General features: G+C 41.2%; 1 protein-coding gene across 2 annotated transcripts in view; it reads left to right on the top strand.

The window, feature by feature from the left end:
- PTCHD1 (patched domain containing 1) overlaps window positions 1-14252 on the top strand; it is a 53864-nt gene extending 39612 nt beyond the window's left edge. For both annotated transcript variants that reach the window (XM_032474886.1, XM_032474887.1), the window contains exon 3: window positions 8848-14252. In XM_032474886.1, coding sequence (XP_032330777.1) covers window positions 8848-10502 — 1655 coding nt within the window. In that variant the 3' untranslated portion in view covers window positions 10503-14252. The remainder of the gene's footprint in view (window positions 1-8847) is intronic.
- The last annotated feature ends 10373 nt before the right edge of the window (window positions 14253-24625 follow it).

Genomic DNA, 24625 nt, shown 5'->3' with positions numbered 1-24625 from the left:
TCTTCATTCTCAGAGTTTGATTGTAAAATGAAATATAAGCCAGAGCACATTCATAAATGTTGCATCCAGAGCCAATGTTTAATTCTGGATTTTTGATGACCAGTCCTAAAATGCCAATAAATATTTCAAATGACCAAGAAGAAATGCGGTGCTAAGGGTTTTGCACTATGAGTCAATAAACTGCTTGTCCAGTTTCTAAATCTGCCTGTCTATAACATATAATGGCTATGCTTAAACTAAGCAGATTTAAGCAAAATTACTTGTTTTTCTGTTACATTAATATACTACTGAATAAAAAATTTTAAATATATGGCCTCATTTAGAAGGAAAAGTATCTTAGAAAAAGCCTCTTTTTCCTTTCCAGACATTTCCTTGGCCGACAATCAGTGTATAATGTGATAAACATTATAGATTTAAAATTCAACAAACTAAACATTCTCAGTGTGCTGCCGGTCACATAAGGCCAGATCCAGCCAAATGCCAAAATGGCAGTAGATTTAGAATGGAAAATTTTAAGACCACGTGTGTCAGGCAGTATTAACCTGACAAAATTCCAGAATAGGAAAGAATTTGGATAAACTCTGAGAGTTCACCATAATGGGATGTGACTGTGTGCTTCTAGCCAAGATGATACGTGACATTTCTGGCAGTAAGAATATATCCTACACAGATGAATCATTCTGGCAATGATGTAAGCATAGATACATCAGGATTTAGAATGTTTTTAATCAGTGTCATGCATATTAGACAACCCCACTTCTGCCAAAACCCTTGTCCATATGACTCAGATCATTTTATTTAGAGCTGAGATTCTTACAGGTCCACAGTATCCTAAATGCTCATTGACATTTTTTAGTTATTATAATTTGGAGAGGAGTTTATTTCATCCATACCCCTTATGCATAAAGTAATATCCTTACTTCCCAAACCATATTAATCCCAGGTATTGAGGTACTTGAACTGCCATTTGTAAACATTTGACACAAGTTAATCTGTTACGGAATTTCCTTTAAAGGATGAGGATTTACAAGGCTGTCCTGCAGTTGGGTATGATTTAAGAAATTGGCATAGGTTTTGTATATGCAAGCTCTCCGTAAAGGCTTAATATTTCCACAGCTTTGCTGATCAGACACAAATCAGGAAAGGAATGGAATGTTGAGAGGATATAGAAGGGAACAGAAGGAAGGTTTTCTTCCTTCTTCATCTGGCAGGTTTGTTGCTTTACATACATTCTGTTCAGCTAAAATGGGAGAATTGAAGTTGTGAAAGATATTTTGGATATTAGTTTATATGTGGTTATCTTATTTATAAGGGTTGCTTCACAAGATACAAGAGCCTCAAAGATCGAGTGAGACAAAAAAATATTCTTCAAGAAAAATATTCTTCAAGCCCTTTCAAATGTTTGGGATTTTGAGAAGGTCAAATGTCAGATCTAGGGTGCCTTCTTCCTTCTAAATCATCCAGCCAGGCCATTCCAATTCAAGGATGGGAAAAGAAGAAAGGATGTAAGTGCTAGGTGGAGAATAAAAAACAGCAGGGATGTCTGGCCTCTTTCAGGCATATATTCTAAGATGATCTGTATTTAGTAGAAACCAGAAGATCGGGTTCAGTTCTCCAAGAATTCATTCTCATTTGCTGCCACCTGGACTCTGATGACGTATACAGAGCTCAGGCTTATATAGAGGTAAAAGTTTGTGTGTGAGAAATTTAGTTCTAACTGAGAAACTGGAGCTCTTAATTATTTTTTGCTCTAAACTTAGGCAACCCTGAAAAGTTTTGCCTTCCTGTTGAGTATTCTTGTGTATTTTTATTTCTAAAGTCCTGAGAAAAATGGGGGGGAAAATCAGCCAGATGATAATAAACTTCAAACTATACAAAACTGCTCAGATTCAACCATTTTTGACCTACAAAACTGGTACCAGTATCTGACCATCTCTGAACTATAAAAGTGGTCATTTCTTATGGTTCAACCTAAGACATTACTGTAGAAGTTGATTATTTGCAGCAATACAGCAATCTATATGATGGAGTTGAAGTATGTTAGAATGCTGTGGAAATACTCTGCTTAGATATAAATCATGAATAGGTTCAGTAGTTTCTAGGAAAAATTTGATTCATAGGGGTTCTGTTCCCCTTTTTATTTACATCTGATTTAAAATAAGAGAGTAACTCCATACAATATTTTCAAAGTTTTCTCCTGAATATTTTTTTTTTGTAATGGTCTATGGTCATCGTGGGACTAATTTACGAAGATTGTGTAAACGAGTTTTGTGGGTAGTTCTCACTTTTTATTCTTATGCTCCACCAGTCACAGTATAGTAAGGGAGGGTGGGGAGAAATAGGTTTGAGGGGATGGTACAAATCCGTTCTATTGTTCTATTCTTAACCATAAAAGAAGACAAGAACGGGACTAGGAGCACAGGTCCAGAAAGGCATAGCTCATTAGGCAGAGGAGTACAAGGGTGCTTTGTCTCTGACCCAGGTCTCCTGGGTATCCTCTGGGTGGTCTAGCCAACTAGCCTAGGGAATAGGGGAGTGGTAGATTCCATGAAAGTCAGGCAGCAAGAAGTAGCATCAGGTCACTGAGCTGCTTAAAAACAACAACAACAACAACAACAACAAACCATGAGGCGAAACACCTCGTTTGTTGTTGCATTTGGATTAGGATCTCACAAAGTCACTGCTGGGGCTGGGTAGTGTTGACCAGGTGGGTCTACAGGAGCTCACAATGCAAGCAGATTCATAGTCATTATCAAGGAAACCCTGCACTTCACCTAGGCTACTTCAGCAGCCAAGAACCAAAATGTAGATGGAACCTAAGAGACAGATTCTAGCTCCTTCTCTGCATTGATTGGTGTAGCAGCACTAACATCACTCTTCCTCACCACTGAAATAAATTTCATATCAACCTACTATTCATCTTGTGTGTGTGTGTGTGTGTGTGTGTGTGTGCGCGCACATAATCTGTGTGCATAATGTATACTACATATCACATTACCTATATATCATATGTAATATGATATATTATGCAGTAAGTTAATGTTGTACATATATTTTATGTGTTTGTAACATATGTACCGTATATTGTTTGAATGTTTGAATGTAAGTACTATACATTTCTCTCTAGATATAGTATATAGATAATAGAAATTCACACATCTTATATGTGAATATGTGAAATGTGTTTGAATAGGATATGCCATATATACATATATTTATAAATTACACGTCTTCTATATGAAAAGATACTACAGAATGACCATAGCATATACTACAGGCCATAGTTGTACACATTGATTTTATATACTACACATACATATGGTATTTAATACCTTTAAACAAGGAAGAGCTGTTAGCAAATTTATTTCCTGGACTATTATTTGCAGCTCTCTAGTGAAGGAAAATCATTTCTCAGATTAAAACCCAGTGCTGGGATCAGAATTACCAAAACATGACATGTCTCTGGTAGAAAGAATAAGATGTGTGTACTCGCCCTCATGTGAGCATCCGTCTTAACTTAAGCAGAGTACATCTTTACTCTCACTCTTAACTGTGAGACAAAACAGGCTGTGATAAACCAAACAATTCAGCATAGAAAGTAAATGTTTATAACAGGCAAAGTGTAAATGTAACCCAATTAATGAACTTCCCCCAGAAAACAGATGTTACTGAACCCAGACATATACACACTTTAAATTTCTTCTCCAAAAAACAAAAATCATCAATTTATGTGGACGACATTGAAAGAAAAGCTTTTTATAAACAGGAGCTACTTAGCAAAGCTCATCTAAGAATAAAATATGTTTTATGCAGATTTTGCTCACGCATTCATTATACTCTATGGATTTTCTAGAAGACTGTAGTAATTTCACTTTCATATATGAAATCTGGCACTGCCCAGGCATGCTATAAATGGCTCCACTGTCTCCTGATATTAAATGTTTTCACATTGAAACTGGAAGATCATTCATCAGCAAGCCATCCCATCTCACCTCCTCCTTTTCACAGGTATTCCTTACTTTTCAGAACTCAGGATAAGGAAATCCTGCTAGTATTAAAGGACTAAAATGTGAGGTGTACCCAAAGGCATTAGCCTCTGTTCTGTGGCAGGCAGGAGAATCTGGGCAGGAATCTTTAAGAAAAATCTGCCTTCCAAAATCCAGAGGTTCAAAGTAGATCGATTTGTCTGTGATTCATTGACCAAAAAATAAACGAATCACCCAGACTGCCTCTGATAGCAAAACCATTAAACACATTTAAAATATGATTGACTTGATGAACAACCTTCCAGAAGTGTATCTACTGGATAGAGTTAAGTTAACTCTCAACTATTCATTTGTGGACTCCTGCCTTAGTGAATTATAAACAACCCTTGAAGGCTTTGATCAGGCCCCAGGAAAGACTCTGGGTGAGAGTGAGTTTGAATCTCTGAGTGCTCCTGAGACTCACCCTAGGTGACTGGAGGATTAGCCAGTTGAGGTTTTTCCACCATTAGTGTCATTTATCATCTGTGCTGCCTTTTCCCTTCATTGGCTCCAAAGCCTGAAAGTTAACTGCACATAAAGATATAAAATTCTTTAGAAAAGAAGAAAAATTATTAGCCTAAATCCTTTAATATTTGATTTTACTGGATGACAATCCCAAAGTACACTGCTAATAAAATTTAAATTGTACTCCTGGTACAAAGTGTATCTGAACAGCAGTGAAGAGCTCTACTGTCCTTATTCCCAGGCCCTGCTCACAGCCCACGCCGCCTCCGAGCAGTCACTCAGGAATAATTAGAACTTGGGGCCTGTGTGTGTGTGTGTCCTGACACATACTGACATGTACATGCTCATATGCATGTAACTATACAGACATGCAATGAGCCAATAACAGAAACAAATATTTTGAATGTGCTTTTAAAAGACGAGTGAATACTTTAAAAGCGTCTATCTTCCGAAGTTGGTAGAATCGGTATATGTTGTTTAACAGTTCCCTCTGGCACCTCTTCAGCCTTAAATACTGTGGCTATAAGAGATGGACCGCCTGGGAATGTTGGTCAGTTCCTGGCATGTTCACGACGACACAGTCTTTTACTTCTAGTCTTGGGCTGCCCCAGGTCTTGGAGCTGTCCCTCTGTTAATGAGCCCAGGCTCCCATTATGTGCAGGGCCTCTTGTCACCAAAGGCTCTTTCTGTTTGGAATTTCATGTTTACATAGCTCCGCACGTGAGCCCTGCTACCAGAGTGTCCTCTTGAACAGGCTTGGAACGTTGGAGATGGAAAACGGTCCCCTGCCGAAGTGATGCTTTCTGCCAATGATACAGTCCCCTTGGTCAGATTTAATAGAGACGCTTATTGTGTTCCGACTTCACGGAGAAAATTTAAAAACTAGAGTACAAAGCAGACAGCAACACTTTTGCTTTTAAAGCACATTTTTAAAATGGAAGCAAATAATAGGCAAACCTCTGAAAGATATGGTCAATCCACAGGCAGTATTTATCTGTTGCCTACATCTGTAAGAGGTAGCCTGAGTCCTGCTGGCTGGACCCCAGCCCCAAGGTTAAGAGAGTAATGGATGGTGGGGACAATAAGGAAGGGAGGTAGCTGCTGAGAGAGGAAAGTGAAGAAGAACAGAACTGACCGAAATCTTTCTTCCCTACCTTTCCTTGGTTTGCAGTGGCCCAGTTTCTGAAGTGGGTAAGAGATAAGACCAGGGCTGGCTAGAAGGAAAACTGTGACGGAGTCAGTCCCTGTGAAATCCTCCTCCCTGTGATTCCTCTGCGCACCCTCCCCATCGCCATTCTCCGTCCCACAGCCCAGAGTGAATGGACGCTGCTTCAGCAGACACACTATCCCAGAGGGGGCTGCGTTTAAAAGAACACCCTTGAAGGCCAAAACCAAAGGGAATTCAGCTGTGATTATGGGCAGAGCAGACATTCTTGAGGCGCAGGGCATTACTTGTGTCCTTGGGCTCTTGGGACATGTCTCCCCCCCAGTCAGGCCTGGAAACAGGGGCCCCACAGTTCAGCTCTTCTTGAGGGTAACAGACCAACCTCTTCAACATAAAATACTCGGCTGTGAATCAGGGCTGGTGCTGGCGAGGCGCCCCAGGCTGCTCGTCCCTGGGCAGCACCCGCGGCTCCACTGGCACTTATTCCTCCCCCCCTTGACTGAGCTTCAGTGAGGAGGCCCAGTTATGGGGTCAGCCGTTGCCCCTGAAATCCAAAGAGCTCTCTGAAGTCAGTGCACAACTGCAATTTGGGGGTCAGAGTGTAGGCATCTGCTTCAGAAGGGTGGCTGGAGAAACAAGAATCTGGCTTATCAGGAATAAGGGTGGGGGCCTTGGCAGGCAAGGCCAACAATGACTAGCAACAAACGCTGAGTGATCAGTTAAAACAGGTTCTTTCTCAGGGCCTCCTCTCCTGGCCTTTGTGAGTGTCTGCATGCGTGCCCCTTCAGCAAGAGAAACGGAGAAGACGCATAGTTTCCAAAAGCCCCTATGAATAATATGAGAATCCTTTCTGGAATTCCCCCCAGAACCAAGAACATGTGATGTGCAAAAAAGAATCAGGACTCAATAAAAATGATCCAACTATGGAAGGACAAGGCATTTAAAATGCAGCAACAGAACTCAAGAGACAAGCTAACAGCCTACTTCCACCTTTCCTTGACTTCGATTATTTTCATTCTGGACCCTCAGTCCTTACCCTTTTCACCTAATAGCTCTGTTAATTCAAATTCCTCTTCTCAAGTAGCTTCTAAGATCATTCAACACCAAGGTAAGAAATGGATTCTTACTGTATTTTCCAATAAGAGTCAGGGTTAGATAATGTCATTATAAAACATCACACCAATTTTTAAAAAGGACTGCAAACAGATTTAATTTAAATCCTACTATATGACTAATTCTAATCCTGCTATATGCATCTTTATTTTCTTATCATATTTAATGAGTCAACATTAAAACCCTGTTATAAAATTTTTTTTTGTTTCTAGCAAGAAAATGCTATTATAAAACTCCATTTGCCATTTTTAGTGAAACTCTAAAATGTGTTTTGCGCACCAGAACTTATTCTACATGACCCCAGATGAAATGGTTTCCCCCGGGTGCAGATGCCTCGGAGGTACTGTTTTTACCCTCATCATCAAGGGGTCAGTCCTTCCTGAGAACGCAGTGGAAACAGATTTAATAAATAGTTTTCCTTCCTAAGACTAGACGTTAACTATCGAAAACATAATTAACAACAGGATGCCAGTCAACAAGTGCACTTCTTAGTTCATGTCTAGGGAGTTTAGGTGCCTCCAATTTAATAAGGGCCACAGTGCTAGTGATCAAATTGACAGTCTTGACCTGACCTCTAAAAGTGGCTGTAAAACGATGCCTAGTAAATTAAGATAAATGCCAAATCCCTGAGGAAACAGGCCTGTATCATGACTATGAAATGGGCATTCAAGTTCAAGGCCAAGACTTCACAATAATTATATAAATACCAGCCTGGGCACGAGGGAAGACGAGCACTCAGTTAGTGTACACACAAGAGAACAGTGACTCACTTTACTCAGCATTACGCCTGGCTAGAGATTTTAAGTTCCTCTTTAAAAACAAGACTATTGTACCACAGGGTACAGATTTCATTATCCTCCATAATGGGATTGACTATGCCAAGGCATAGAAGCAGAAAATGAGATCTGCTGATCCCAGTGCCAAGACAAGGGTGATTGAAAGCCACAACAGGTCAGTCTGCAGGGTGCTTTTCAACGCTGAGTGGCCTGGAATCCCAGGGAGGCCCATCCGGGAAGTGTCTGGCTCCATCCAGGTGAGGTGTGAAAAGTTAAGCAAGATCTGGTCTCAGGCACTAGAATCGAGTCAGAACGTGAGCAACTATACTGTACCTCTGCTCTTTCCGCATTACTGGCACACTAGCCAAGGAGGCAAAGGCACTAAGGAGCTTGGGAGAGAGGTTACTGGTCTGGCTCTGTCCCTCAGAGACCAATGCAAAATAGTGCAAAGAAGCCAGCAGAGTCACTGCCTGCTTGATACGTCATTGATGAACAACCCAAATTGGTCCAACAGATCCCTGAAGACAAAAGACAAGCCCTAAACCTTCGTTCTGAGTTTTAATTTTTATCCACTGCAAGGAGAGTTCACATGAATCTTGTTCCTCCTTCCATCCTTCCTGTTCACTCAAACTTGTTCCTACTTATTTTGCTTCCCTCTGTTTCTCAGATTTATTGCTTTCTGCACTGATACTTGGGGAAGAAGAAGAAAAAAAAAGAGGCTGTGATTTAGGTTCCTGTCAAGGCTCAAATTAAATATAGTGCTTTTTTTCTCCCTAAAGCCCTCTACTTGGCCAAACTTAGATGAGGTGATGAGACATTAACTCGAACCCTCTGCCCACTGCCTTCCTCTGTGCTGACCTCGGGCCAGACTTGTGGGGATGACAAACAAAATGATGAGGAGCCAGGCATCCTCTCTGGAGTGGTCCACAACCAAGGCAAACAAATATTCTGCAAACTGCATCCACAACCCTAAACTCTCAATGTGTATAAATATCCCCAAGAAACACAGGCACAAGTCTACTCAGGTTTCTATAGGCAAAAGTCCACGTAGTTTTTGTAAGGCAGCAGGAAGCATGAAGATCTTAGCTCCTCTGTCTGCCCTCTGTCTATTAACATTTATGATTCACTGAATCAGGAGTCTCCCTCTCTCCACAGGAGAAATCACTGACATTCACCTGTCACCTGTCACCACTAGGACTGGCTGTTTCCTTTGACCCCAGAGTTCCCCAGGACCAGGCTGGTTCCCCTCTTTATAGAGATGGGTCTTTTAACTTTTTGATCTGGTCTTTTTCTGCCTCCTCAGGTCATGGATTATATGGGACCTTTGAAATGTTATCCTCCTGGAGGAAAACTAGAGAAGACCAACACGTGAAAGAGAGAACTGCAGAAGTCTATGCAGACTCCATGCTCTCCTTTTCTCTCACCACTGCCATGTACCTGGTCACCTTTGGCATAGGGGCCAGCCCTTTCACGAACATTGAGGCAGCCAGAATTTTCTGCTGCAATTCCTGTATTGCAATCTTCTTCAACTACCTCTATGTACTCTCGTTTTACGGTTCCAGCCTGGTATTCACTGGCTACATAGAAAACAATTACCAGCATAGTATCTTCTGTAGGAAAGTCCCAAAGCCTGAGGCACTGCAGGAGAAGCCGGCATGGTACAGGTTTCTCCTGACAGCCAGATTCAGCGAGGACACGACTGAAGGCGAGGAAGCAAACACTTACGAGAGTCACCTATTGGTATGTTTCCTCAAACGCTATTACTGTGACTGGATAACCAACACCTATGTCAAGCCTTTTGTAGTTCTCTTTTACCTTATTTATATTTCCTTTGCCTTAATGGGCTATCTGCAGGTCAGTGAAGGGTCAGACCTTAGTAACATCGTAGCAACTGCGACGCAAACCATTGAGTACACTACTGCCCAGCAAAAGTACTTTAGCAACTACAGTCCGGTGATCGGGTTTTACATATACGAGTCCATAGAATACTGGAACACTAGTGTCCAAGAAGACGTGCTAGAATACACCAAGGGGTTTGTGCGAATATCCTGGTTTGAGAGCTATTTAAATTACCTTCGGAAACTCAACGTGTCCACTGGCTTGCCTAAGAAAAATTTCACAGACATGTTGAGGAATTCCTTCCTGAAAGCCCCCCAATTTTCACATTTTCAGGAGGACATCATCTTCTCTAAAAAGTACAATGATGAGGTTGACGTAGTGGCCTCCAGAATGTTTTTGGTGGCCAAGACCATGGAAACAAACAGAGAAGAACTCTACGATCTCCTGGAGACCCTGAGGAGACTTTCTGTCACCTCCAAGGTGAAGTTTATCGTCTTCAACCCATCCTTCGTGTACATGGATCGATATGCCTCCTCTCTGGGAGCTCCCCTGCACAACTCCTGCATCAGTGCTTTGTTCCTGCTCTTCTTCTCGGCATTCCTGGTGGCAGATTCTTTGATTAATGTCTGGCTCACTCTAACGGTCGTGTCCGTGGAGTTTGGAGTTATAGGTTTCATGACATTATGGAAAGTAGAACTGGACTGCATTTCTGTGCTATGCTTAATTTATGGAATTAACTACACAATTGACAACTGTGCTCCACTCTTATCCACCTTTGTTCTGGGCAAGGATTTCACGAGAACTAAATGGGTAAAAAATGCCCTGGAAGTGCATGGGGTAGCTATTTTACAGAGTTACCTCTGCTATCTTGTTGGCCTGATTCCTCTTGCAGCTGTGCCTTCAAATCTGACCTGTACACTGTTCAGGTGCTTGTTTTTAATAGCATTTGTCACCTTCTTTCACTGCTTTGCCATTTTACCTGTGATACTGACTTTCTTGCCACCCTCTAAGAAAAAAAGGAAAGAGAAGAAAAATCCCGAAAACCGGGAGGAAATTGAGTGTGTAGAAATGGTGGATATTGATAGTACCCGAGTGGTTGACCAAATTACAACAGTGTGATAGGGTCTGCTTGTTGTGTTTTTCACCCTAGGTCTTATCAGGAGCAGAGAGATGACGTTAATGAAACAAATTTAAAGTTCTTCTTTGGTTTTTAGGGATAAGAAATAGGTGTTAACAAAAAAAGAAAAAAGAAAAAGTAAAGACAAGGCGGGGAAATGGGCATTGCATATTTTCAATCTTTAAAACAAAAGGTTGTCATCAGAGAAAATTTACAGACACACACACACACCCTAAGAGACGCATAGTCTCTCCAACTAAGATCGAATAGGAGAACGCTTATGAGCAAGCAGAATCCTATTTTATTCACGCTGCAGATATTGCTGGTATTGTGACAAAAACCTTCTGATTGAAAGGTCAGCTTCCAAGGCAGAAATAGCTTTGAGCACTGTTCAAACAATAAGGCTTCCAGAACTTCTGCAGAGCAGTAGCTCCAAGCAAGGTCTGTGGTTTAAGGTCTTAGCCATCTCATCTAGCTCCCCAACACCCCAAGGAGATGCTTGTAAAAGTTCTGGCCAGCAAAAGCAAGCCAGAACCTCAGAAGCAGACACATGGTAGAGTGGCCATCACCCAGGGGCTGAAATTGAGTCGCCTCGAAATTCACCCAGGTGAGGCAGTTTTGTTATCTAAAACAAGTTTATCATATCCCCTCATCGATATACTTTTCACATTTGTATGGTTTGGTTGATATACCTTTAAACCAATGACAGTTCCAGCATTGCAGAATTGGGGCGATTCTATTTTGGAATATCTTGTAGCTTGTCACCAAATGGATCTGCTTTATTAGTTACAGCTCTTGGCAGGAGGCTCTGCGCACCAAAAACCACAGAACCAAACCCAAATACCTGGCATGATGGAGGAAAAGCAGGTGTCTACTTGAACCCAGAGACAGTGTTTCTATTTTAACAAAAAGCAATGGCCAGCTGGTACAGCTGTTTGTGGTTTGGCCCTACATGCATTTTTTGCGTGGATGCCCAGAAACATCTGCCCACGCATCGCTGAGGAAGGAGAAATGAACACTGAAATGGTTATCTGCCAAAGCTTCCCACTTGTAGTGTCACCCTGCATTCGCTTAGGAGATATCCCTGCTCAGAGATACAGAGGAGAAAAGAAAGTTCTTTGGTGAGTATAAGTCCTGAAACTGAGAAACTTCAGGCAAGGAGATAAAGGGCTGAAAGAAAGTAAATGGACATGACTGGAAGATGTAACCACCAATATAAATCTATCAATGATGACAGTCAAGCTTTCCTGCTAAACTGGCTGCACTTTCATCTTCCTGGTCCCCTCACCACACCTTCGTTAGTGCCCCCACTCCCTCACTGCATGGCCCTTCTGTACCTTCACGAGCCTAGATGTTTATAATGTTGACTTACAGTTTCTACAGGTTCTAAACAGAAAGGGTTTGCTCTGAAGAGGCTGTGTATGTTGCCCCAGACCCCTGCATTTCTTTAAGTCTATAAAAATGAAGCTAAAACCTGGTCACACTTGAGGCAAACGTCTACAGTATTTTTCCCTTTTAGAGACGTAGCTTATTTAGATATCTGTAGTGGTAAGCATTTCCCCAGAGCACCTTCCCTTTCTGGACCTTAGCGGATGTGCTGTGCAACTTCCCCACCCCCCGCAGAGGAGGAAACCGAGACCTAGGAGAATGAAGCGACTCACCCAGGGTCACACCACTGGAGGGGTTCCATCACTTTAGCATGCCCAAGACAGGGCAGGCCAATTTTAGATTTTTCATAAGAGGGCTATTACTCCCTTAAAAGTACATTTCCAAGGAAGAAACACAGGACTTATTGGCCACAAGGCAGACTTTTTTTTTGTTTTAATGTCTGGGTAATGTTTGGGATTTAGGTTTACCATTGTCTTTCCAAACAGCAAAAATGCCCAAATGATTCAGATATAACTATACCAAGTGCAAACCTGTGCTTTCTATTTCATGTACTGTTGTTCACACAGTTCTAAATATATGTGCAGGGGATCATAGCTAGTGCATTACACACTTGTTTAATCTCTCCTGCAAACACACCAAGTGATCATACCAACATGTTATGCACTCAGCTAGAAGATAATGAGCTTTAATCTAAGGACAAGTACAATCCTCGAAAAAGGGCAAGTTCGCATAATAGATCTGCGATCAATTCTCTCTCCAAGGGGCCTGCAACTAGGCTATTATTTATAAAACACAGCTGAAGAGGGGATTGGTTTTATTCTTAAATCATAGGTTGCTAACTCATTTTCTGAAGAGAGTGTTCTAAATCAGCCATTGATTTAAGTGTTGGGCATGTGGACCACCCCGGGTTAAAGGGACTCCACAAGACTGATAACACACACACACACACACACACACACACACACACACACACACTCCCCCCCCCCCCCCCAGTTAAGTGGATTCTGGTGAGAATTTAACCATTCAGTTTGGTCAACCAGAGTGACTTCTGTGGAACTTTGTTTTATGACAGATAGTAGTTTTCCAACTTGACTGTGTCTCTGTATACCTTGGGATATTGTATTTTTAAACGAAGGGCATTTTCAAACTTGTCAGCTTCTCTTTCCAGCACTTGAAATCAAAGCTTATGGAATTCTGACTGTGGAATGAATGAATTTTTTTACTAGGGGACTCTGCATGCCAAGATTTACTACTTATTATTATTTATTGTTAGATCATTCTTACTTATTTGTTAATATTGATTATTAATAATTGCTCTAATAGCATTGGTTTAGCCCCACCATGGAGAAGACACTTTAGAAGTAACTCAGAATCACATCCTCATAATACTGAAGTCTTTACTTCATAAAGTTTTACTTTTTCAGTTGCTATAAAGAGGGAAGGAACGATTCCAGCAAACACTCGCAAGTTTTATTTTTCAATTAATTCCAACCAAGACATTAACGTTCACTTTACCAAAGAAACTTTTACTTGGTTGGTTTTGAGTTGGTATTTGCTATTTGTTTACCAAAGAAAACATTCCATTCATCAAAAATATTGCTCCTGGTCAACTAAAAAATATAAACTGTGATACTAGGGCTTTCTTGGCCATTCATAAAGAAAAAAAGAAAAGTCAGAGTAAGGGTGATATTCTCTCACTGAGTGAAACTCAGCAGATGATGTAAATTCACAAGAAACTGGGGGTTTGTAAGAAAGAAAATGATACTTGAAATAGGACATTACTGTTAAATCTGACAGCAATGGCTCAATGAATAACATGAGGGCTCCTCAGGCTAAAAGGAGTACATTTGTTCCACAGAAAAAAAAAGACAAACGCTGATGAAACTCCTTCTCCAAAGTTCCAGCTCATCAGTTTTGTGTTGGGTTTGGGGGATTTGGGGGGGTTAGGTTTGGGGAGTTTGTTTTTGCTTCAGTTTCATGTGTGCTGTGTGTTTGTGTTTGCTTGTTTTGCTCCCACCTTTCCTATTTTTACCACCTCAGTTTTCAGGTAGAAGCGAGATAATCAGACGCCATCCTCCATGGCTACAGTTACTTGTGCAATATACTGCTCTGAGTAAGGCCCTTGATAACCCTTTTGTTTTAATGAACCTCCACCCAACTGTTCTGAGTGGCATGCTGGGACCATGACACCACTTTCCTCTGGCCCCAGCAATGGAGCTTGGCTGTGTCTATCTCAAGAACGGGTGGGCTGGGCAGCCGCCTTGGGGGTGTGGCATGAGGCAGAGCCTCTTGGACACAAATGATATCCTCCTCATAATGGCTTTTTATTCCTTCGGATCCTATTAAAGTAGTCCTGCAGCTTATAGTAGTGTTTGATCTCTGTGAATCTCTGTTTTCTCATCTGTGAAATCGGGATAATAACAGTAACAATCTTTAAACTCAGCAAATACTTAGTGCCTCGTATCACTCAGATACTGTTCTGGAGACTGGGGACAGCAGTAAACAAAGCAGATTTAAATTATATATATATATCGATATATATATATCTGCCCTCAGAGAGCCTACATTTGACAGATCTTGCAGATTCACTGTAAGGATTAAATGAGAAGATGTTCAGAAAGCACTCGTGCAAGGCCTGGTGTAGAGAAGGAACTCAAGACATTATCTGTAATTTGCCCATCCCACACAGTAACACCATGGCTCAGGATCGAAAACTACAAAGAAGTAGGTTTTTGCAGACATGAGCCCAGGATTAGGGCTATATATAGATGCAATGAGTTGTCACAGTCATTTTAGGACATTCGAAAATTGGCTGGATCACCACCTAGTGGCACGAGTGTAAAGGGACACAAGCCCTAAGATGCTGGAGCGGGACTGTAATGTCCCTTAAAAGAAAGGGATACAGGCACTTGGGGATGGGGCAGGGAGGGGAGTGCACTTATTTAATTACTACGCCTGCCTTGCCTGAAGACATCTGAACATTCCTTTGGGGTAATCTGCTTTTAAGTTAGTGCAACATAAAAAGCACCAGGTATATGAAGACAAAGTTCCTATTTTTTAAAAGCATGGTAAAGCTGCAACACGAAGGAAAATATTAAATTAGTACTACCGGATTCTCTGGCAAAGAACTGAGAATGGCTTCAGCCAACACATTGCGGAGTTCCTCCCCGTGGTGGTTACAACTGTTTGTTTCTGTTTCATGCCAGTCCAGGAGAAAGCAAAGAGGAAACTGAATGAGCTAAAATCCATTCACCTGAATAGGCAGTGTCAGGATGTCCTCCCCGGCCAGCCTCTCACCTGCCCCTCTTCTGCCCAGGTGATCTCTTTGAAATCCTCTGTGATGTCTGTGAGGGCGCCACGCAAGGAAGAGGATGTGAGGTGACCAGAGAGCTATGGCCTCTGTGTAGGTTTTCAAGTTAGATTAAAATTAGCACTGCAAAGGTGTGGAGGAGCCTACCTTTTCAAAGTACAAAGAAAGCAATGTGTACCAAGGAGGCAACCCACAGAGGGACCTTGGTGGAAGGAATGCTGTCCCTGTGGTTTGGGCCAGCCTCCTCTCCTGCCAGAATGTTGCCACCAGATGGAAATTTTTGCATGCAATTAAGCTTACCCCCTTGTTTTTCACTTAAGAAAACTGAAACCTGGAGAAGTGAAATTACATGCACAGAGCTAGTTAGAAGCAGACACAGGACTATAATTGAAGTCTCCTAGTTCCTAGCCTCAGTCCTCTCTCCATTCTGCCACGTTACTGCCAAATTCTATGTATCTAATTTCGGGGTCTTAACCATGAATGAGTTGGTGGGAGGGCAGGGCTCTGAATTCCCTCAAATTAAATTATATGCAAACATGTGTGTATATGTTCAATATGTGCATTTTCCTAAAGAGAGTGCATAGTTGTCAGATCCCAAAAGAGGTCTGTGGCCCAAAAAGGGTGAAGAACCACTGTCCTAAATTAATAAAGACCTCAATGGGAGTGTGATCCTGGTGTCCTCATTGTGGCCAATGGGCAACCAAGAATTTCTCAACAATCTTTTCTCTAAGGAGCCAAAACTGCTTCTAAATATTGGTCTCTTCATGCCGAGCCAAGTGCCTACTTCCATTCCTTTCATGCATTTGTTTATTTATCCTGCAAACAGGATTTCACTGTCCAATTTATATTCTAGCACCAGTTAAACATACTCCCCAGGGAAGACTGGGGAAAGGACCCCTCTGCATCATGCTCTTGTTGGCAGAAAGAATACCAGGCCGCTACCATGTTCTGACTGTGGCAACAAAGTACCTATAGCCTCAGACTTGCAGTAACCACTTCCCACACACAGACACATGAAGAGGGCAGCCAACAAAGGCAACGTGCAGAGGTGGTCCCTAATAAAGGAGCCGGGGGCTGAGCAGCCTATTCCCAAGTTATATAGGGATGTGCTTGTGGCCGCAGCAAACCACATCCTTGAAAGGGGTGTTCCCAGGATATCCCTATTCAAGGGAGGGAGCGAATGTGTCTCATTCATTTTGGTAATATTCATAGTGGGCAGATAAGAAATCATGATTGTGGACATTTGGTTACATTGAAGGACAGACGTGTCTTGGACATAGGTCTGCAAAGAGAAGCCAGTTCTCTTGACTCTGAGACATAAACTAGCTACGCTCTACGTCGATGGAGGAGGCTGAAGAAAAAATGACTGTTCTTGTACCTGTGGGTTGTGCTTCTTCTGCCATTACTCTAGGCACAATGGAATACACCTAGGCTGTCCCAAGGGCAAACCCGAGGGAATCACTGCTCAGCCCTCCATGAAGCACAAAGGAGGCACTGGTGACTGAACAGTGCCATTTACATAAGCCCCTGCCCAGCCATGACAAGGGAAGCCTTCTGTTGAGATGGAGGAATATTAGCCCCACTCTACAGTATCTGATGTAAAGTTTGAAGACTTTGTTCATTGAGACCTATACAGTGTTTTAATTCTTACAAAATGGCAGTATCTTGGCCCATTTCCACTACCAATTCCAGGCTCATCCTTGGGAAAACCTATATGATTCTCTTTGGCAAAACAACATACTTGATTTCCAGGGTGAACCTTCAGCATGTTTGGCTGAGACTTTCAGATCTATATTCTTTAAATTACATCCTGCCCAAATTATCTTTGCCTTCTATCCACAAGCACCAAGGCAGATTCCATGATGCCTCCCAAGACCATGCATGACTGGCCAAAATTAGTAATGAGCCATTAGCTCTACTTCACACACACACACACACACACACACGCATACATACATAATGCATGCACGTTCAACACACCTACAACACTTACATACATGCACACTACCTTTTGTAACATATCTGACACATTTGAGGCACGTTAAAATGCCTTAGCAGGCCCAGCCCTTTGGTTCTGTGGGGTTTGGCAGGCCAAAGCCTTCAGCTATCTGTAGGGAACCATAAAAACTTTTATCTTTCCTTTTTATATGTTTCCTGTGCATGAACCAAACAGCACACTTTAAAAAAAAGAAAGAAACCTTAGGAAGTGAACGTTTCTTGGAATTTACAAATTGCTAACAGTTTTATAATGGGAAACTGCATTTGATGTAATTTTTCTAAGTCATAGGTGAGAACAGCAGAGAACCAAAAACACAGAGATCTCTCTTAAAGTCTGGAAGTGTGGAAACTGATCTAGAATTTTTGCTTTGCAATCCAGACAAGGAGAAAAGGAGTGGGGAGGAAGGAAGAAGGACATACGTGGGGGGGGGGTGTCATTCTGTCTTGCCAACTCCCAGTATTAAGAAGGAGTGGGCATTTTCCATTTATCACTAGTGTTGGTTCAATGGGAAAGCCAGTGCCTTTCATCCACTCCAAGGAAAGAAGGTGCCATCCAGAGAAGCCTAGTGATAAGAAACATCACTTTGGGAGAAGAGTCATACAAGTGACAGAAAGAACTGTCCAAGACCAGAAACTTATAGTTAATACACATACACAAGCACACACGTGCGCGCACACACACACACACACACGGCACAGAGTGGACTTTAAGAGAAGTTGGGGAGAGGAGCCCTAGTACAGTTCCTAAGATTTAGACAGAGAGTGGCAGGAAAAATAGTAATTACCGGGAAGGTGAAATGAATCAAATTTGCGTGGAATGACTGAAAATATGAACGGAAAATAATGGAGTCGTTCAGGAATCTCTATAAGATAAAGATATGGAGCCTGAATCTAGGCTTTTTTAAAAAAGTAAAAGGATTCCACATTTTCTTTTGAATTCTCAACTCGTAATTGGCCCTTAGTAACTTGGGCAGAACACATTCAGGTTCTATTTGTATCATCTATGATCCCATAATTCAACCACCCACGGTTGTGTATTCACACACCAGCTTAGAAGCAGTGAGCAGAATTATTGAATGCTAGGCCCAAACAAGGAAAAACAGGGAAAGTGTCAACTTGGGTTTAGTAATTCCTTGGCCAAATTTCTCTCATTCTTCTAAATGTGCAAATGTTTCAAAGCTATAAAAAGTGTGTCTAGAGAGCCAGTGCATTTAATTTTTTAACATCAAAGATAACCCCTGCTAATAACTATTAGCAATGAAACAGTTAAATGTTCCTCTGGAAGTCCAATTCCAGTGAGTGACAAAAGGGAAGAGAGTCTATCTCAAACATTTACTAATGTTGGAAAAGATCATCACCCTAGACATAAAATAGTTTAGATAGCAAAATGTGGTTCCTCTCTTATTGTCATCGCTAATGAAAGAAGTTCCCAAAATTGCATATTACTCTGTAAAGTTCTGGGTTCAATCACAGTGAATTTTTAAGTTGTATTCATGGCAATTGATCATACGATTACATCTTGTCAGTCAGATGACTCACTCAATGCAGCATTCAGAAAGCTTATCTATTTCTCCAACAGAGACCTCAGTGTTAGGTTTGGTTCCCCCATATTTTAGTTGGGTTTCTTCACAAGAAGAAAGTAGGTGATTCTGGGAGTAATACGTTATTTTTAAACTAAAAAGGAATATTCAAGTCCTAGAGCACGTAATTAGTTTCGCTTGGTCAGCTTTAAGACAGATAAGCATCAAACCCTCCCAGGAAAAATTCCACAGTTGTACCCCAAGCTTGACAGAGTGTGAGTCATACCACTTTGATCCATGGCAGGCAACACCTGCTCACGTGAAATTCATTGAAAACCTGCCCAGAAAGATTTCCCAAATGGCGTTAAAACACTGGTCTATCAAGGTGCATTAATAAACTCTACTTTTTTATTTTAAAGATGTTTAAGGAAATCCAGGAATAAAAAATGACCAACTCTTTCAGGAAAGAAATGATGTCCTACATTTTATACCACTTGAGTTTCTCTGACACCTAAAATATGTATTTACGTCATCCCACACCTACACAAAAACAAAATCAGCAGGGAAAACCATCCCACTGGTGATTGGCAATCCCACAGTTCCTCTCCATCTGACCAGCCTTCACCAGAGGGCAACATTTCAGGCTTGCACAAGGAATTTACAGGCAGTAGCAAGCCCCAAGCCACTTAGCACACTAAACCTTGGAAACGCCTCATGCCAAATACATTGAGTCCTTAGTTGACTATCCTTTCATATTAAACCCCTATCTTCCAATAAAGCATCCCGTTTTTAATCGTGATGTCAAAATTCCAAGTGTAAAGAAGATTTCAAACTCACAGCTTTCACTTTTTCATATAGGTTTCTAGCTCTCTGACAGACAAACACCACAGAGTGACAGGACAGCAGGCCAGGGGAGTATCTTCAGTTTTACTATTTTCCCTTTCCTTTCTTTTTTTACATTCAGGTATCTCAATAATGGTAATTAGTATGTGTTCTTTTTTGTTGTTTTGCTTTTTCCAGATGGGCAATCAAAAAAGTTTATATTACTTCATGTCTTGCAGACAGAGGTTTGGGGTTTTTGTTTGTTTGGCAGCAGATGTCTTTTTATAAAACCTTGCATATGGTACCTTCTTTGGTAATGGTCACAATGTTACATCTCTGTCTCTGGAGAAAGAAAACAAAAAATGATTTCCTGGCCTCAGTTTAATTTGTGATCACAAACGTGGGGATAAAATGGTAGCAAGAAGAACCCTATGTACCTACATGCCTGGGCTTAAAGGAAGTCAACAGAGGGCTAAGAAAAGTCTAAGTTTGGCCTCCCCTTCCTGTAGAACTATGACCTTCCACAGGCATTTTGATTTGAGGAGAGAGGAAATTTGGGGTGTTTTAGTTATACGTCAACACCTGTGTGGAGAAAGAGGAGAAAAACCTGAGGGGAACAATACCGCAGTAATATATGCCTGCAATGTCAAATCAATCGTTCAGGGCGGGCCATTTTAGTTTATTTCACAGGGCTAACCTAATGGATGCACGATTTCACTGTCACAAAGAAAGTTTGAATCCAAAATTCTATGTCACAGGTACCAAATTACAATATTGATCTCGTAATGTAAAGGACTGGAATGATTTCAGATTTTGTCTCAATAATTCTGAGCTGGGAATAGCAAAGAAGTTGCACTCATACTCCTGTTTGTTAAAGTCCTTATTTAGCCCATTTCCATGGAAACTGAAATCAGTTATCTCTCTCTCTCTCTCACACACACACACACACACAGACACACACACACGGGGAAAAAGCTGTCTCGAGTTTGGGGGGGGGGTGTATAAACATCCACAGGATAATTTTGCCGTGGGACACCCTCTCATCAGTGATAACTCTCTAGCAAATGGAAGAAAGGTCAGAATGACTTCCTTTTTCAGAAGCCAAACTATAGTGCAGATAAAAAACCCGGGTCAGAAAAGTAAGCATATCACACCAGGCCTTCACTCCCAATTCCATTTCATATCTGCATGTTCAATTAATTTAGTTAACTAACTTGGAAATATTTTATGGTAGGAAGACATACATAAAAACTAAATTTAATCCTTGGATTTTTGCCCACTTTGCTTTACTCTCGAGCATTGACATTTCCCTAAATAGCCCAGAAAATAAGGGCCAAGGGAAAAGAGAAAATGAATGAGTACATTTTAATATTTCAACATACTTAGTTAAGTTTCCATCCCAATGGGAAAATAGTATGTGCACATTCCAGATTTATGGAGATATTTAGTAAATCATTCCATCTTAGTCCAAATCTCCTTTGAAGATAGGCCAACACTCAAGTTGCTGCCTATAAAAGGGCACTGCTAAAACCTCCAGTAAGGTTGGAAGAAGGAACACTGCTCCTCTCCATATTCCTCCATCGACGTCATCAGGCAACCTGGATGCCTTCTATACATGGATAATTTTTGATAGGGGGAAATATTTTACTTTCTATTTCTGTCCTTTTCTTTTCCATAAGAAAAGATAAAAATGGAATCTCTTTTAAAAGAAATTCACTTAAAAATAGATTGTAGATGATAATTCTGGATCTTAAATTAGACTCTCTTACCACACCCCTCAGCAAAGTTGGTGAGTTTTGCAATTCATGAAGTATTTAGCTTTTGCTGGAATCCAAAATGGGATAAAGAGCTGTAAGTTTTAGCTGGCAAAGATCAATAGGGCAATAGGACAAAATCATGTTAGATCTTAAACATGAGACTTTTGTTTGACAAAAACACACTCACTGCAGCATATTCTCATCTGTGCTTCCTACTTGAATGGGAAGATAGTCTTATACAGGGACATGGGTGCTGACAGTCTGTATTCAAAACCTGGGGGGTGGGCAATGATTTTACTCTATAAAATGGAAAAGTCATTTCTTAGAATTAAAAAAAAAAAAAAAGAGTAAGAGGTGGAAAAACTAAAATTTTTCATCACCAAGGCATGGCTCAAGAAGCCAGGCCTCTCCCTCTTGGGGGCAAATGTTATCGTCCCTAGGGCATGACACTGAGATGACATTTCATCACCTACAGGAAAATCTCCATTTCTCCAGAGAGCATCACTGATTCACAACATCAAAACAAAAATTCCCTTCAGTCATAGCTTAAGTCACCAAATTCAAAAGCATCCACTGAGAGGGAGCCCTAAAAGAATGTGTAGTAAATACTTATCACAACAGCCTGAACAGGAACACAGGTGTTGAATCTGTAAGAATGTTGAGTCCCATGAACTGAAGGTCATCAAATAAAAGATCAGACAGGCTGCCATATTTGTCCACACTTACATGAATCAAGAAACATAAGGTTGTTGGCAAAGGGGCCCACTTAATTTTTCACTTCAGTTGACCTTGTATTACAGAAAAATGACAAAAAAAAAAAAAAGAAAAGAAAAAGAAAAAGAAAAAACCCTGAAAGTAGTACTGAATGTTCTTAACAGGACCTGGCAATTGACCTTCCAAGGATAAAAAGCAAATTCTAGAAATAATCAGTACTGTTGAATAATTTTTCTAGATACACATACCGAATCCAAAGCTTAAACTATAGTGTGGTATTCTGAGATTTGTATCCCTGCATGCTTCTCATGAATGCAAAAAGAAAATCCTCTCCATCCTTTACTCTTTTACTGTTTTAGATGTTTCCAAAAATATCCTTAGACCTCAGCCACTGTGGCTCAAATACTCCCCAAACAAACTTTTACAACTGTAAGCACTCAGGGGTTCCACTAAAGGATCCGGGGGAATTGTATTCTAGAAGTTACAGAATTATGCACCAACAGCTGAAAGATACAATTACAAGCTGAAATATTGTGACACACTATGTAATGCCACACAATCAAATGCAATGTTCAGTAAACATGTATCTTTTTGTCATTTTGTATTTATTTACACAGAATTAAAAATAAAGCACAGGACTAAAGCCATCTACATGTGCTCTTTTGGCGTTACTTTGATGATGGCAAAGGGAAAACAGCAAGCACCACTGCAAAATGTTTGGCCATCACAGAGCATTCAAAAAAGGAGATGCCTAGTTGAACATTTATTAATACATTATCTGCCAACCAAATATCTTTTTATTCAGGTATTTTCAGAAGGTGGTTCATAAGTGCCTTCCATTCCGTTGTTGGCATAAAAATGAGGGTGATGAGTGTCTAAGGCTGGTTCTTTTCCAGAATCAGACCCAGAGACAAGGATGCATGTGTAGGTAGTTTATGTAGGAGGTGATCCCAGGAGCACCAGCAGGGGAGGGGGAAAGTGATGTAAGAAAGGAAAGGAAGGTAATAGGGGATATGCTAATGAATCAATTATCTCTATGGGCAACTGGGGCTCAATCCCACTGGAGACTTCTGGAAGATGGCTGTGGAAAATGTGGCAGAGTTGTTCTAACTGAGGAATGAGGGAGCTGAAGTATACTTAACTTACAACCGCCATCAGACATTGGATAAGCGTCCGTCATGGGGCATTAACTTGCCAGCACCTCCAGCCACTTCCACCCGTGACCTGAAGAGCCCTCGGGGAGAGAAGTGCAGGCGTTCTGCAGATTCTGTTGGCATATACTAAAATGGTGAGCGCCAAAGGGTATGGACGGAGCGCCAGCAGTGTCCACTACAGTGAGGAATATTCTTCAACATATATACAGACAATGAAGAGAATCTTGTTTAATTCTCTGAGACATCATGGCAGGCAACTAAGGACTAGTTAAGGTCCCCAGCAGAGTAACACCACCAAGGGAAAACTAAAAACTGGTTAAGGATATGGAAGAACTCAGGCTATAAGGGTGGTTGACACAGATAAAGATCATGTCCCAATCTACCAGGAGCTATGAAAGCTAGGTCACTCCAAAGGATGAACAGAATTAAGAAACCAGGAGACTCCAGAAAAACCAGGTCTTCAGTGTTAGGACCAAGAAGAGCTCCAATTCTAGGATTATCTTTGTATATACAAGAAGCTTCTCAGTGGTATGCTGAGAAACCTGAACAACGGGCTTTCTTGGGAAGTGGGGGCATAGCCAATTTCAAATTACTCATAGTTTAATACCTAGCTCACAAACTCCTAAAAATTTAATAATTGTCTCACAAGCTGGCATGAGCCATCTCCAGCATACTGCTCCTGTAGCTCTCCACCCAACATCCAGCCACTGTTTGGGGTTTGAAAGGCTAAGAGCTAACCACTACAACATATCCAGATCCTAAAGTCAGAGGTTATGCCGTAACTACTTCAGCACCCGAGTGGGTAGACGACACTACTGATTTGGGTCTTGGGGTTACTCAGTGGAGACTGATCTCTTGGCACCCTCTAATTCCCCTTCATTGTTATCTTCCTTAGAGGCTGTGAAGCCCTGTGTGTCCAGGATTAAGATGCTGGCAGAAGCGTCTCTGAAGACTTCGGCATTCCTTTACTCCACCTGCACACTAGCATCTACAATGTGTCTATTCCATCCCACCTCTACTCCAAGAGCTTACTCCCTAACATTTGTACCATGCATCTATAAGTACAATCAAACTAAACTCATATCCAAAAGCAGAAGAGCCTGGGACTGTCATGAGTACTTAAGTTAATGAATGCTTACTACCCCACAGCCTTCTTCTGGATATTTTAGTTAATGCATAAACAAAATGTCGCATGTGCAATTCAACAGAGAGGCATGTTCCGTTCACACAACATCTAGCTTCACGTCACCCCAAGGTCAGGGTTCCCTGTCTCTCCCTGTCATGTTCTAACAGAGTCACTGTTAACCATAGCTATAAGAAGCAACCACTTTCCAAGCAATGGTTCAAACAGTTGCACGCCACTAATTGGCATTCACCATAACCTTCAACTTTGAAAATAATTATTGCCTTCCAACTGATCTATGTGTCTTTAACTATTAAGTTCTACATTTTTATAAACTC

Source organism: Camelus ferus, chromosome X (assembly GCF_009834535.1).
Source record: "Camelus ferus isolate YT-003-E chromosome X, BCGSAC_Cfer_1.0, whole genome shotgun sequence".
In the NCBI taxonomy this organism is placed as follows: domain Eukaryota; kingdom Metazoa; phylum Chordata; class Mammalia; order Artiodactyla; family Camelidae; genus Camelus; species Camelus ferus.
The sequence above is the reverse complement of the archived record's forward strand: the minus strand, read 5'-3'. Positions and strand labels throughout refer to the sequence as shown.